This window comes from Cydia pomonella, chromosome 17 (genome assembly GCF_033807575.1).
Source record: "Cydia pomonella isolate Wapato2018A chromosome 17, ilCydPomo1, whole genome shotgun sequence".
Lineage (NCBI taxonomy): Eukaryota > Metazoa > Arthropoda > Insecta > Lepidoptera > Tortricidae > Cydia > Cydia pomonella.
Window position 1 is genome coordinate 12,651,687 of NC_084719.1, and position 16,659 is coordinate 12,668,345.

Sequence of the window (16,659 nt, forward strand, 5' to 3'; positions counted from 1 at the left end):
GTTTCTATCTACTACTATCTTACTAAGTAGTTTCTTATAACTTTATTAATTTACTTAATGGCAACTTTAAGCGACATGTCTTAAAAATCCCTAACGTCTCGGCCACGCAACCCCGCCGGTCATCTTAAAAGTGATCCGATAACCACGGAAGTCGGAACGCTCGCTCCGAGCATGCAGACTCAATGCTTACGCCGCCTACCGTAATACATTTGTTTCAACTAATGTATGAAATTAATTTGCCTGGCGACCAAACAGTATATTTACGATAAACAATACACCTCCTGTTACTGTTAGATACCATAGCAGTAAGAATAATGTTTAAAAACCAATAGCTTAATTCTTTCATTTTACTTTACAGTATAGAAGAAGAGTGGAAAAGATCGCATTGGCGCGAGATGCATCAACTCTTGGTGTATGAGGCCAGGAACCACAGCGACGGCGTGGACTGCTGCCCTACAGTGCACGAGATGACCGCGCCTCAGGGCGGCCGCACCCTCAGCGGGCTCTTCGTGGAGCTCTACCGAGACGGCGAGAACAACATGCAGCTCTACGAAATCTCTTGCGCAGCGGGCGTCGTCGACAAGCCATGCCGGTTCGTTGACGCCAGACTCTACAACCAGTCTCGGTGCGTCCAGAAATACTCCTATTCGTACGCTTTAGTGCGGCCTTACGGCCCTGACGCCGCTACGGAAAACCCGCATCGCCACAGGAGGGAGCGACAAGGAATGGCCTTCAAAAAAGACGGCGAAATCACCGTCTCGGGTGGCTGGTCCATGGACTACGTCCAAGTTCGCTCCGGTTGCGAATGCCAAATCATCCCCACTCTTAAGCCGAGGAAAAAAAACCAGCACAAAAACAAAATAGAACGGCGGGAGGGGAAAAAAACGAAAGAACTCGTGAGAGAAAGAAAGAAATACAAGCAAGGCGACGAGACCTGATTGTGGAACTCAGTGCTAGTGTAATCCAGTGGGACTTTGAACAAATTTACGAGGGTTTATCTCGACTTAGTATTACGGGAGTGTCTTCGTATCTAGTTTTTGTGATTTAGTCTACCGATGGTGGGCCAAGGACAGTTTAGTTTTAAGTGATTAACTAGATGCGGAGACATTTGAGCTAGATTACAAGACGATGTGACTCAGATGTTCCAAAGCTAAATACATCACGAAAGTTGCGCTTGTGATTATGGAGGTAGCAAATAATTACTTGCGGGGGTCACTTTCACAGTTCGCAGTAGCAGTAAATATTATGGCTACTGACGACCCAACTAACCACTACAGAAAATTTATAGTCTAGCTACTTATCGCTAACTTCTTAGGCCCAGGAGCCAATTGCATACTCAAGTACTTACATAGTTACAGATATTAGTAAGAAGTCTTTTATCCAGCTTGTACTTCTTTACCCCTCTTTTATATGTCGCAGTACGATCGATAAAGCCGTTATATAGTTATAACCCTAGGGACATAATTATATGTCGTAACATAGTTATACGAAAGCGATTCATTACTATCTTACTAGGAATATAACTATAATACGTCTTTAGTTTAGTGATATAGTTATATTGCTGGATTCAGTTGAGTGAAATAATTGTAGGTAGGAGTGCGGCGATGCGGCGGAGGTATAGTTATATCCCTAGGGATATAGTTATATGCCGTATAATACGCATTATAATCATATTCCTAGTAAGATAGTAATATTTTACTAGGAATATAACTATTATACGTTTCTAGTTCAGTAATATAGTTATATTACTGGATTATGTTCAGTATTATAAATTTATAATTGTAGCAGTCTAGTGCGAGGGTGCGGCGGAGTCGGCGGCGGGGGCTTCCCCGCACGTCGCTCGCCAGTCGCTGCCACAAGCAGTCATTCGGCATCAGTTTTTCGACGTTCACGTCACGCCAGCTTTCGTGAATCGACCTGTACTTTTACGTAATATTGCTAAAAAGTATTACAACTAATTGCAACCAACAAAGTTGATTTTGCAATAAAAATAAAAACGAATGTACTTACTGTTTTCTTTGATTCCCTGGCAGATTTATAACCATTTAACCACATTAGTTTAGTCAAATACTGTATTATAGTTATATTCCTAGTAAGATATTAGTATCTTACTTGGAATATGATTATAATACGGCATATATAACTATATCCCTAGGGATATAACTATACCTCCGCCGCACTCCTACCTACAATGATTTCACTAAACTTAATCCAGTAATATTACTGGATATAGTTATATAACTATCAGTTATATAACTATATCACTAAACTAAAGACGTATTATAGTTATATTCCTAGTAAGATAATAATGAATCGCTTTTTTTAATGTTACGACATATAATTATATCCCTAGGGTTATAACTATATAACGGCTTTATCTATCGTACTGCGACATATATATCGGTTTTGTACAGGTTATCAATTCACAAGAGTTAGTTTTCTTCAAATAATTACCGTATAATGTCATTTAGAACCTCATGCTTACTTCTGCGGAGTTCTTTTTAATCCTGAAAAATGAATTATTAGTAAAATATGCACTGGATTCTGTTTTATTTCGTCTTGTAAGAGTACGTTATGTTACCGATGCGACATGTCAGGTGTAAGCTTGGTTGTAAGAGCCTATCGGTTGATTGTATCTATTGTATTTATTTTCGGAATTTCGTCTATATAGTTACGCTTCTTGTTAGTGTTGTATAGTTGATCTTGAATGAATAAAACGGGACGATCTGCGGTGCCTTGTGGAACTGATGTGCCTTAAATACCATTGTTAACTGTTAATTGTTAAACATACTTTGTTTAATGTTTAGAGGACTTCATTTGACATAAATTGTAAATTCAGATAGACAATTTTTTTTACTAACAAATTTTATAATATGTATTGTGGAAATATCACAAGTAGTGAAGAGAATAATTCAAACAATACAGAATTAAAAAATACATTTGATATTTCCGTAGATGTTGCAATTCAGTATCATGCTACTATACATCACTCGGCAGATATGTTCCATTCATTATTACGCTCTCTTCCTCTTAAAATTAAGAATATTTATTCAAAGTTAACATTTTAGATTTTTGTTATCATTGTAGCGGTACTTACTACGCTAGGCATAAGTGCGAGTCAAAGATCTGTATTATTTTCTATTTTGTAATACTTTTATTGTATTTAAAACGTAGTTGTTTAAGGATATTCATTTATTTATACTGTTTAATACGAGGTATTCCGATTTTCAGTATGAATGTTGAATGTGTGTTGAAATCGCTTCCATAAAATGTTATGAATGTAAATAAATAAATAACACAGTAGTATTGTTGACTGAGATTATTTTGTGCATTTAGATGTGTAATTTAATAGCAAGACAGATATTTTAACAATAATTTAAAATACAGTAGCATTCGTCAAATTTGAACCTTGAAATGTTCGCATCACTTGAAAACTTATAATAGTGACATCTATTGACGAGTAGCCAAACTGCTAAAAATAAAATATTATTATAATTATGAAGATTACACACTAATTTCCGTCGAATTGAAGTAATAGTGATTTAACCTATAAATGACACAAAAGAAAGAGACAAAATATATTACGATTTAATGACAGTAGACCGTTGAGTTTGTATTGTTAATTACTTAGTATCACAAAACAGTGCCATGTTCGTAATTAGTGTAAGCCATTTTTCATTTAAATGTGAATTTGTCATTCGTGTAGTTTCATGTAGTCAGTTTTGTACTTAGATTTTTATACGTACACTCTGCCACCGAATTTTAATAGATGTTAAATAAAAATTAATTACTTCCTACCAATGCGTGAATAATGTTCATAAGTTAAAACATAGGTACCTCAGTCAAATATTTTGTAAATACATAAAATTATCAGTATAATGTCCAGCATTATTAATAATAACTTCACGATTTATTGTTGCTGTCAAAATGAAATATTAAATGAAATAAAAAAAACTGAAACAGAGAAATTGTTTTATTTTTTGTACCTAACTGGTAATAGTGCAAATCCAAATTAAGATAATTATTAAGTAACTTATTAGTAAACTTACTTACAAAAAAATGCGTCATTGTAATCCTACCTTAACAATTTTTATTTTACTTACAAATACACAGAGATCTACATTATTATGTAATAAAAACACTGTGAGTCTAAGACTTAACTAATTTTGAATAATTTAACTTAGATCCACTAAGCTCAGTCATGGTCTGAAACAAAAAAAAACGCAATAGTTAGAATCAAATCAATTTTGTCAAGCACTTAGTAATAATAATAGAAATGTAGCGGATATTTATCACTACACCTATAAAACAAATACCCCGTCGCATAGACCTACCTATATAATATTACTTCGTACTTTTTTAGATCTATGCCCCGCCGCGTCTGTGTGTTTGCGATAAACTCAAAAACTACTGAACGGATTTTCATGTGGTTTTCTCCAATTAATAGTGTGATTCTTGAGGAATATTTTTTTGTGTAACCCGTGCGTAGCCGGGGCTGGTCGCTAGTTATTTTAAAAAATCCATCCCGACATCCGACCATACATTATTTCTGTCTAGAAAACAACAGATGGTTTCCAAATGTTTTCATAGGTACAACATCGGTACCTAACAAGTGTCGTTTAAACAAAATGCCAATGTAATATATTACCAAATAATAACCACACTATTAGACCACACAGAAGTTTTCTTTATACATCCAAATTTGATAATAGCGCCATCTATCGGGGAGTAGCATTTCTACGTAACAAATTAAACTCAACTACAATATACTTACTACCGTGTACACTGGCAACATTACTTGATCAACTATTTCTAACGTAACTGAACAGATGGCGCTAATGCAACTATTTTTGTTTCACGAATTGCTATTCATTACTACTGCAATGATGACTAGTGACAAGTGACAACCCGGTGACTCTTAAAAGTTGCTTCATAGCTGCTTTCGAGGGATTTTGTACATTCAGTAATGGTTAATTTTTTCGAGAATAACCTTATTGACGGTTTTGGTAGAAAGTAGCAACATACCCAGGTATCTCGTGCTGAGATACATTCCCGCGAAGCCGGCCAATACAGCTGCCAACTGCGCCATCCCGCTCCAGCGCTTCTGCTCGTGGAAACGAGCTCGTTCGCGAGGCAACACTTCGCTGACTGTCACGTAGAGAAGAGTACCCGCCGCTAATGCCTGCAATTTGGAATAGTTTGGGATAAATAAAATACTATGCGTATCAAGAGGATTCCTCCACGGCCTCTGGATACCCTTGTTTTATCTCTACCTACTAACCTTCCTAACCTACCTACCATATATTAGGTCATTACCTATGAAATTGGCGTTTTGTATGGAGAACTTTAACGAAATTCGATTTTTCATACGATGAATTTTGCAGATTATTTTGTGATGGCATTTTCAAACCAAACAAATTTTTGCCAGTAATCTGAGACATTTTTAAGGCACATTTTCTATCTCATATTTTTTTTTTAAATCTGTCCCGTCCCGTCAGATAAATATAAGTCATTTAAATACTCGAACCGACAGCACATGAAAAGAGCTGTTTTCAGGGTGTTTTCGGGGTGTTGTTGTATTCTGAATACATAAAACAATAAAAGTAGCAAATAATTGTATGTAAAATCGTTGTTATGTAGCGCACTAATGAAATTAAAAAATACTTCGAAATTACTATTAAAATAAATAAACTATGACATGACTAATACTTATGAACAGAAACGCCAATTTCATAGGTAGAGTAATGACCCAATGGGTACCTAAACATACTCTTACATAACCGAGACGGCCTGCTTGCCAGACGGTGTACGATCGCTCATATACACTGTTCAGCTACAAAGCCCGCGCTAAAAGCGATTCCAACTAACCGATCCACCGGCAAACAATCCCATGAACGCAACGTGTGGGCAAAACGCGTGCGCTAGCTATCTCTCACAGCCACACCCGTTTTTGTTACTCAGGATCGGTACTATAGTTACTTAGGCACCCGCATGATAGCCACAACCACCGAGTACTGTTTACTCTGTCAGCCTCGAGTCCCGCACCGAGGGTTATGCGGGCCACAGAACCACAAGCAAATAGTACCACGCACGCAACGTATATGTAACGCACAGTGCGAGACCTACCTCGCACACCCGCATTCGGGCAGTTTTCGTTGCTCATAAACACTGCTGCATAATAGGCGCAGCTACAGAGTCCTGAATACTCTATACAGCCTCAAGCCCCGCACCGAAGATTATGGCGGCCACAGACCTACCGGCAAATAGTGCCAATGCACGCAACATATATATACGCACATCGCGAAATAGGTTTTCCGAGGTAGGCCTCGGACGCCCGCACCCGGGCAGTTTTTATTGCTCGTAACTATAGCTACCTGCATAATAGGCACAGCTACAGAGTCTTGAATACTCTGTACAGCCTCAAGCCCCGCACCGAGGGCTATGCCGGCCACAGATCCACCCGCAAACAGTGCCACCCAAGCCACATGGGCGCACAGCGCACGGCCAGCCGCGCACAGCTCGGCGCCCAGACAGAACCCAACTACAAACTTGTGGGAGGCCACTGCGCCAAGAAGTAGCAGCACCTGTAAAATAATTATAAAATATTAAATTTATATATTATCATAGTTTCGCGAATAACAGTAATGTCATGTAATTATTGTAGGACACGTTGAGCTGCAGCTATTGGGTTATCAGGAAAACCAATAGCGGTGATATTTATAATTTATGAGGCATGTAAAAAAGTAAGATCTGTCTAATAAAAAAGATCAACTCTATAGCTAACGGGAGGCACGACGGTCATGAGTACTGAGTACAGCTGACAGATATACATGAACCACTTTTAACATCGCTACACACAAGTTAGTTGGGTTTTAAGAAAATAGATAATTATACTAATAGGATCGGCAACGCGCATGTAACACATCTGGAGTTGCAGGTGTCCATAGGCTTCGGTGACTGCTTACCATCAGGTGGGTTGTATCCTTGTTTACCACCGTCCTTGTGTGAAACTTGCAACTTGCAAAATGACGCTGCCCCGATTCTACAAGGTTTTCCACAAAAACCTTTGCAACCGACAAACGGTATGACTTGGGTGTACCATGTTATGAATACTTAATTAGTTTTCGTACATGTGACTCATAGACAGCCTTTTACTTCCACTTGTTAAGCTAAAATCTACTAACAATAGGACATTAGTCAGTAGTTGGTTACCCATTGTCATTGTCACTTACCGTTGTTAATGTTGTTATGCTGCGTGGTGGAGGAGACAAAAGTAACACACCGGCCAATTCGAACGTGCACCACATCAAACCAATATTTGCATGATATTGAAATCCTATCAACTTGCAACTCGCAACATTTGCGCGGACGTCTCGCTCGCACTAATACTTGTACGGACAAGCCCGAGCGAAAAAACGCGCGAATGACAGCGAACTGATATACTTAATTCAAATATCGATTTGATGTCAGTTGCACGTTCGAATTAGCCTGACAGAGTGTACGACATTCTATCAACGACAATCTTCTGTGGGGTTTTATAAGTTTATTTTAAGAAACGCCATTTTAGGTACATTACCTAGTACCTACCCAAGTAACGCTTAAAGCAAAGCAATCTTATCCATTTGCAAGACGTTAAAACGATTTTCGCCTTAAAGGTGCTTCATCGTCAACGCTCCCGATAGTACATAGTTAGGGCCAAGGGCCAACACACATACCCACGATACGATGTCGTCTCACGTTGCGGCGTGTCGTGCAACGTTACGGTGTTGTATCGCGGGGCCAACACACATACCCACGATACGACCTCGGGTACGTGCAAAGCGAGACTAATCTAACAATAATATTTTCCTTTTAGTTTTATCCTTTAACGTTTTATCAGAATGTTTATTTGGAAGAATGAAACCAGTTTAAAGACGTAGTTTTAGTTTAACGTATAGGAAAATAGCTCTTAATTTAATAATTATTTTTATTTAATGACTCTTAACTCTGCGTCGATATGTCTTAATTATTTGTAACAATACAGTGAATAAACCCAACACGGGCGAATCTTTAAACGGTGGTTTGCATAGGGTCAAAGAAGTATATGGAGACAAATTTTGTTTAGAAATACAATGACAATATTAACTATACACAATGTAAAGCCAGACACACAAATTACGAGATACAAGCTTTTTAAAGTAACTGTAAACGCTTGTTGGCAGTTACTATAAAAATCTCGTAATGTCATGTCAATCATGTCATGTTATGTTTCGTAATGTTTGCAGTACATTGCTGCTCGGTAAATTTTCAAAAATGAATTTACTTGTAAATGTAACTTAAAAAACTTCTTAATTAATGATTAAACGGATAAATTCTATATCTGGTTTAATTTATTGCCCATATTGGAGTTACGTACCTACTATATAAGAAAAACCAAATTAAGGTTCATACGGCGGCTTCAAGGCGGTTAAGTACGACCCTCGTACCGTAGTTACTCTATATTCCTAACACATTTCACTTGCGTTAATGTCTTAGTACATACCTAATCCTACTTCATAATGCAGATTGCGGTCGACTTCGTCCTTATCGTATGACTCAACTTCTAGTTGCTCCTTGCTGAGCCTGAGAACAGAGGGCCTACCGCGAACTACGTGTTGCCTCTCTGTCGCACTTGTAAATTCGCACGTAAGTGTGACAGGGAGGCAACACGTCGAACGTGGTTCACGGACTTCACGGTAGTCCCTCAGAGTTACTCCTGGTATGTATTGGAGAACCGGTAGCTATTTGAAAATAACATTAACATTGCAAATAATACATCATTCATTGGCATCCAGCTATTCAGAGTAAATACCTGCCGTCTAGCAATAAGTAGTTACTTACCGTTGTTATAGACTTAAATCTCTAGAAATTATCAAAATCAAATGACAAGTACCAGCCACAAAAATTGCGCAAACAGGTGAATTGGAACGTACATGTCCGTACATGTGTTGGCGCAGGCGAGACGCACGATAGCTAAATAACATCTTTCAGATATCATTCTGATGTCACTGTACGTTCGAGTTGGTCTGTAAGATAAAATTACGAAATACGAGTATCTAACGAATCTCTTCTGACCTTCGCAACGAGCGCGTTATCTTCCGGCTTAGCGTTTGGCCGATAGCATTTGGATTGCAATACTTAGACACTCTGTTAATGTTATATGAAATATTAAGAAATAACTACCGTCAAATTAGCCGCCATAATTAGTCCAATACCAGTACAACTATGGCCCATTAGTTCAATACATATTTAAGTGTTATTTTGGGTCATGTTTGAGTTTTTTCTTCCATTTGTAGAACTATGTTGCCATAGAACTATTAACGTCTGAGTAGGGTGGCCCAAAAAAAAAGTTATGAATATTCCTTCTCTATTAGATTTTTTAAATCCAAAATTTACAGACATCCATCCATACCAAATCCATTCCAAAATTTAGAGCAATTAAACAGCATTTAGAGGTCGCTATAAATTACACAATCCTGCCGTACAAACATGTAGGAAATAGATCAACCCATCAATAATTCTGCTTTGGAAATGTTTATGACGTTTGTGACCCTCCGTAGAAGTACGTACATTTAAAGTACATGAAAAAAATACCTAGGTAGGTACTTCCAATCAGAATTAGTACGTTCGTTTTATTTAGACTTAAGACTTTATTGCACAGTAAATATACAGTTACAAAAGGCGGAATTAATGCCACACGGCATTCTCTACCAGTCAACTTAAAAGTAAATAAGTAAGTACCTAGTAAATTGTAATTAGAAAAAATACGAAATTCACTGTAGGCACATCTAAAAATATTGTATTTTATTCTGGCACTGTACTCGCCGTCGCATCGCCCTTGAATTGGATAAGCCAATGCAATTAAATTGGTGTAAGTATATTTGTCATATGGAATTGTATTTATTGACAATAACAATATACATAATGGATATATACAGATGATTACTATAACTAGCTTATATCTAAAATAGGCCCTTGAGGCATTGTACCAAGGATGCTGGCGGCATTTCCTCGTTGTATCGCAATACTGATACGTTGTGCGAGGAAGCCGCCAGCTCTTCGGTCACCAGTTACGTCAACCAGACGTTTCGCGATTTCTCCAAAAAACTTGTGCGCGCTGGGACCCCATGGACCTAGAGTTTCAACGCCAATATTTAACTCACAAGTTTGATGACTACTTAGCTTCTGCTGATGACATAATTCTAGTATGAAGTGCATATTCATTGCAATCTTTCTATGTCACTTCATGAGTTATTAAGTAGTCATTATCATAAGATTAATAAGTCACACCTTTACGTCACTGTTTTAAAGCAGGTCATACTCAACATCAAATTCTAGATAGTCACCAGAATTACTGTATTAATAAGTAGTAGAAATTATACTTGTGCTGTTAGTTTTTTCACTAATTACTTACCTACAACGACAGCTGCACTCCCATTTAACATCAAGTACGAGTAAATTTAACTTTTTTCGTAATAGGTACTTCATTTTGGAAAATTTCTTTATGCTTAGATATGGTCCCAAAAAGCAGTTGCAACTAAATACTACTAGCACGACTACAAACTTTCAACTTTTTATTTAGATTCTAAATTGATGATGACGGGAGAAGATTACGCATGCACCCATGAAATCAGTGTTGTATTGATGTCACCTTAACGAATCTGAATTGGCCTTTAGGACAGATAATAGGCATTGTGAAATATGAGAACACACTTGCGCGTTTAAATACCTAATAAAACAATGACTTGATATCTACGCCTTCAAACACCAATAAACCACGTTTCACATTTAATTGTTTCAATGATTGAGAAGTGTATAGTAACGCAAGGTCCATTTGATTAAGTGTTAGTTATTTTCTTTGTTTCTAACATTCTTAGATGTGCAATTGCGACACTTTTAGATTCGTCTTCGTCTGCAGGAAGTTTCTGCTATCGTTAATTTAAACATTGATTAATCGGCACATATATAGGCGTTGCAAACAATAACAATTTTAAGTGTATTTAATATTTACTGACCCAGATACATTTTGCGACGTGAGTAGGTTTTACTCGTATGCTTCCTTTGTTTTAGTTAGGTCCTCATGATGTCACTAACATTTACTCGTATGTACCTTCATTTGTGTTTAGATGACATCGCCCGATCGCCAACATTAAAATAGGCTATTGTATTGCCACTTGCGCTAATTAATACATATCAATTTTTGCAAAAAAGCTAAGATAAACAGAAAATAAAATCTTACCTGTGCTGAACTTTTTTGCAAGCCTATTGCCAGCCCTTCTAGTAAACTATGCACAAACAACGCGCACAACAGCCCAACAAATCCCGAAGAGGTCTTATTACAGGGTTCAGTGTGACTGACATGACACATTCTCGGATTTTCTGTGTCACCACAACACCTCCTAGGATCCATCTCTCCATCAACCCCTCTCAAATCGTCATGATGCCGCAACAAACTCGTTTGCTCAGTCCCGTAACTCTGTCTTTGGTGTCCAGGCCTGTCTCCATTCCCGTAGAAAATATGTACTATTTCATCTACACAGTAAACTATGAAGAATCCAACACAAAGGAGAAGTTCCGAAAACTGTGGAAGATCCTCCCTTGCTTCTGGTAGCATGTGCACTAGAGATGTCGCTAGAAGAACGCCGGCACCGAAGCAGAGTAGGCAGGAGATGGTCAAAGGATGTCTTTGTCTTGTACTTTCCGATATTCCAGCTGGTATCATTCCTGTGAAGAAGGATCCAATGCCCAACGCCAATGCGGCTATAATTTTTGCCGTTGATATCTCCATTTTAACTAATCACCAATTTTTTAAAACACTTAACGCCGCCGTTATTTATTTTCTTTATGAGACACACTTTGATAATGCTTTTGTGTTGTTTTCTTGTTAAACACACGTCCACGCTTAAGCTGTTAACAGCCTAAATAATTGTATATGTTCTAATCATGTCTTCCGTTACGTCGTATAAACGTGTCTGCCGTTTCAACAGAGCCCTATCTGTACTATTTGTACACACCGTTATCACAATCAAAACACAACGGTTCTCACGTGCGCATATATATTTATTAAATGATATCGCAATATAACATATTCAATGTCCAACCGCCGGCGCGGCCGATTCGGAATGGAGCGAAATTATCCAAAACATACGCTCGCAAACTTAAAGAGCAAAAAACAATAGGTAATGCATTCTTGTGCGTAAATAATAAGATTTATATTGGCATAATTCTTACGCGTTGAATCAAGAGAATCATCAGAAACGTCCAGTTACACTTGACCCCTTTAGTTTTGCACTACTCGAACAATTTTTAGGAAGAACTAGTGCGTAATGAACGTCCCGAGGTCAAGTAGGATTGGTTTAGAGACAAAGAGGAAACACGTAATACACGCTCTTTGTAGTGGTACTGTTGGCAAAATTAATTTTATTTTCATGAGATTTATCTCATTGTGCACCTACGTAATTTACTCAATATAATGACTTTCTGACCAATTGTTAGCTGGTTAAGCTGATGATACCGTTATATCTATATAATCTATATACCTACTGTTAGTTTAGTTATCTTTTCCAGATATTAGGGCACGAGACGAGCAAATCACAAACACATACATTAATATTTTCTATTTTAAATCATTTTACAAGTTTTACAACATGTAGCGTAGTGCACCAAGGGATAATTAATTCAAATGCTATTATTATTTCAAAATGTATATAAGGTCCTATTTGCACAATGGGCTTCGAACTTACACTGACATCAGAATGATTTCTGAATGATGTCATTTATTTATTGTGCGTACGGACAAGTACGAGCGATAACTGAATGACATCATTTAGATTATCATTCTAATGTCAGTCTAATGGCAGTATCGAATCGGCCTGAATACCTAAACAAAATGAATAAAAAACATGATTTTTTTATTTTATTATAGAGATAGTTTAAGTCCCGGGGAAGAACATAGTATAGATTTTATTCCAAAAATCACCCCTAGGGTGGGGAAAAGGAAGTGGTACTTTTTATGGGGAATCAATAACCGCTGTAACCAAACTTGACTTAGAACCTAATTTTAAACAATAACTTCAGAAGCGACGACTTCGACGACGACGAAGCTGGATACCCCCCAACCTACATCAAAAATGTCCATACATCGTAAAACACAAAAATTAATTCTGTTCAGAGAACGCCGTATTTGACCTTATTATGTTGTATGCAAGCACTTCGTAGGTCTAAATAATAGAACGAGCTGTCGTCTAGGGAGCACTTATAAACATTGTTGATTCACATCGTGAGTCACTTCAATGGATTCTGTTTCAAGTAGCTACTAGTAATTATTTTATACGCATTAATCATCATTTTAACGCATTTATTGTATTAGGTTACAAATACAATCTTGTACCTAGTAATAAAAACGTAGGTAGATCTACTTACCTACAAAAAAAAAGCGGCCAAGTGCGAGTCGGACTCGCCCATGAAGGGTTCCGTACCATTTATGACGTATTAAAAAAAACTACTTACTAGATCTGATTCAAACCAATTTTCGTTGGAAGTTTGCATGGTAATGTATATCATATATTTTTTTTAGATTTTTCATTCTGTTATTTTAGAAGTTACAGGGGGGGGGACACACATTTTTTCACTTTGGAAGTGTCTCTCGCGCAAACTATTCAGTTTAGAAAAAAATGATATTAGAAACCTAAATATCATTTTTGAAGACCTATCCATAGATACCCCACACGTATGGGTTTGATGAAAAAAAATTTTTTTTTTAATTTTTATGACGTATTAAAAAAAAACTACTTACTAGATCTCGTTCGAACCAATTTTCGGTGGAAGTTTGCATGGCAATGTATATCATATATTTTTTTTAGATTTTTCATTCTGGTATTTTAGAAGTTACGGGGGGGGGGGGGGACACACTTTTTACCACTTTGGAAGTGTCTCTCGCGCAAACTATTCAGTCTAGAAAAAAATTATATTAGAAACCTCAATATCATTTTTAAAGACCTATCCATAGATACCCCACACGTATGGGTTTGATGAAAAAAGATTTTTTGAGTTTCAGTTCTAAGTATGGGGAACCCCCAAAATTTATTGTTTTTTTTTCTATTTTTGTGTAAACATCATAATGCGGTTCATAGAATACATCTACTTACTAAGTTTGAACAGTATAGCTTTTATAGTTTCGGAAAAAAGTGGCTGTGACAGAATCGGACAGACAGACGGACATGACGAATCTATAAGGGTTCCGTTTTTTGCCATTTGGCTACGGAACCCTAAAAAGCCCTGGTGGCCAAGCGGTAAGAGGGTGCGAGCTGCAATCCGGAGGTCGCGAGTTCAAACTCCAGCTCGTACCAATGAGTTTTTCGGAACTTATGTACGAAATATCATTTGATATTTATCAGGCGCTTTTCGGTGAAGGAAAACATCGTGAGGAAACTGGACTAATCCCAACAATCTTGGGATTAGTTGTCAAGCGGACCCCAGGCTCCCATGAGCCGTGGCAAAATGCAGGGACAACGCGAGGAAGAAGTAGACCTACTTACAAAAAGTCCCGGGCAGGTTATTACCCGCATTATATTATGATTACTTTTAATTAGTAACAATTTAATTAATAAGAATTTAATTAATAAGAATTAATAAATATTTTTATTTATAACATTATATAATGGTAAAACTACATGTATAACTTAGCCTACACATATGTCATCTTGTATTTTAAAATCCGGCATCCTTCAAAATTCCAGTTCACAGTCACACCTCACCATACCCTCGTTAGTACATTAACGTTTCTGATGAAATATGGTATTAATAAATTGAGTACACTTTCCGCTTTAACATCGGGCTTTTTTTAACCGCAAATAAATTACCACAGCTGACAGTTAGCTCAGAGGTCAAAGTGATCAATGATCATTAAAATAATAATCGATTATCCAGGTACCTACCCACATGAACGTCACTATCTGTGACGTAAGGACACGCCCTTTCGAATCAAGTTATTATGCTAATCCTATGACATTAAGACTGGAATCTGAATAAAAATTTCTCCAAATTTTCCTTATGGTTATTTTTAGATGCACGCGCACACGAAACGTTCAACTGTCACTATGAGGAAAAAACAACTTTTGGGAGATACGTACCAATAGTTGCCTACCAGCAAGCAGAAATATATCTTCCTAAAATAAGCCGTACTTTTGCCACAGTCGAAGAATTTTGGCTGGAAATTATCAGACTCATTACATGAGAATATGTATACTTAGGTGAGTGAGAGCCTGGTGATAGTATGTCACGATCATCAATGTTGTGTGGTTAGAAGGTGGTGAAATGTTTGCGGTTTGGTGTAACATCAGATATTAAACGAAGTTAAATATGTCTATTTACTATTTATGTTGACTGCTACAGTGGCGTCACTGGCGTCCAACTTTTACACGACCTATAAGAATAAGAATAATAATTATTCATTGTCACACACATACAAGAATACAAAGACGATAAAAGAAAAACAAACAAGTAGACATGTTGAATAGAAGAGCAGCAACAATTGAATTAACATAATTTCTTAAGTCTATCCAAATTATTTAAACAATAGGGATGGACACAACATTTGCTGTGTTACAGACTGGCTGTCACAGCGCTGGTTTTCAGATCACCCCTAATTATAAGTTAAATATTAAAATACACAACAAGTATTTTTAAATTTATTAACAACTAAATCTAAGTTAACTTAGCAAGGGTAAGGCATAAGGAGAAAAACAAACTACTACTATTAGGGCAAGACATGAAAAAAAGCGGCCAAGTGCGAGTCGGAGTCGCCCATGAAGGGTTCCGTACCATTTATAACGTATTAAAAAAAATACTTACCACCAACTCGTTCAAACCAATTTTCGGTGGAAGTTTGCATGGTAATGTATATCATATATTTTTTTTTAGTTTTATCATTCCGTTATTTTAGAAGTTACAGGAGGGGGTGGGGGGGACACATTTTACCACTTTGGAAGTGTCTCACGCGCAATCTATTCAGTTTAGAAAAAAAATATATTAGAAACCTCAATATCATTTTTGAAGACCTATCCATAGATTCCCCACACGTATGGGTTTGATGAAAAAAAAATATTTTTTTAATTTTATGACGTAGTACAATAAAATAAAACTCCTTACTAGATCTTATTCAAACCAATTTTCGGTGGAAGTTTGCATGGTAAGTAATGTACATCATATATTTTTTTTAGTTTTATCATTCTCTTATTTTAGGAGTTACAGGGGGGGAACACATTTTAGATAGATAGATAGATAAATCATTTACTTGGCAGCTGCAAAAACACACAATATAAAGTTTAAATCATCATAAAGAACACAAATTATTACAGGAACAAAATAAAAATGGCACAAAAGAAAATTGAGACAACAAAATAGGAATAATTAATAAACAATAAAATAAAATAAAAGTACCTACCTACATACTGTGTGCGTTGCAGCAGGACAAAAGGGTCACGGCTCAGTGTTACTCTTCACTCTTTCGAGTAAAGCACTGGTTTTCTGCCGGAACCTAGGTCACAACAGATGTACATTAAATAAAAAAAATAAAAATAAAATACCACCACTTTACCACTTTGGAAGTGTCTCTCGCGCAAACTATTCAGTTTAGAAAAA

The 16,659-nt window shown here is 36.9% G+C and overlaps 2 protein-coding genes across 3 annotated transcripts in view; one reads left to right on the forward strand and one right to left on the reverse strand.

Annotated features, from left to right (window-relative positions):
- LOC133527148 (uncharacterized) overlaps positions 1 to 3,959 on the forward strand; it is a 132,665-nt gene extending 128,706 nt beyond the window's left edge. The window contains exon 5 of one of the 2 annotated variants that reach the window (XM_061864043.1): positions 359 to 3,959. In XM_061864043.1, the coding sequence (XP_061720027.1) occupies positions 359 to 938 (580 nt within the window). In that variant the 3' untranslated portion in view covers positions 939 to 3,959. The remainder of the gene's footprint in view (positions 1 to 358) is intronic. The other variant, XM_061864042.1, reaches the window with a different exon arrangement.
- LOC133527147 (zinc transporter ZIP3) lies at positions 3,956 to 12,594 on the reverse strand. The gene is made up of 4 exons (XM_061864041.1): positions 11,258 to 12,594; positions 6,375 to 6,584; positions 5,026 to 5,182; positions 3,956 to 4,206 (listed from the first exon to the last, which is right to left on the reverse strand). The coding sequence occupies exons 1-4, from the start codon at positions 11,804 to 11,806 to the stop codon at positions 4,196 to 4,198; spliced, it is 927 nt and encodes a 308-aa protein (XP_061720025.1). The 5' UTR covers positions 11,807 to 12,594; the 3' UTR covers positions 3,956 to 4,195.
- Between the last annotated feature and the right edge of the window lie 4,065 nt (positions 12,595 to 16,659).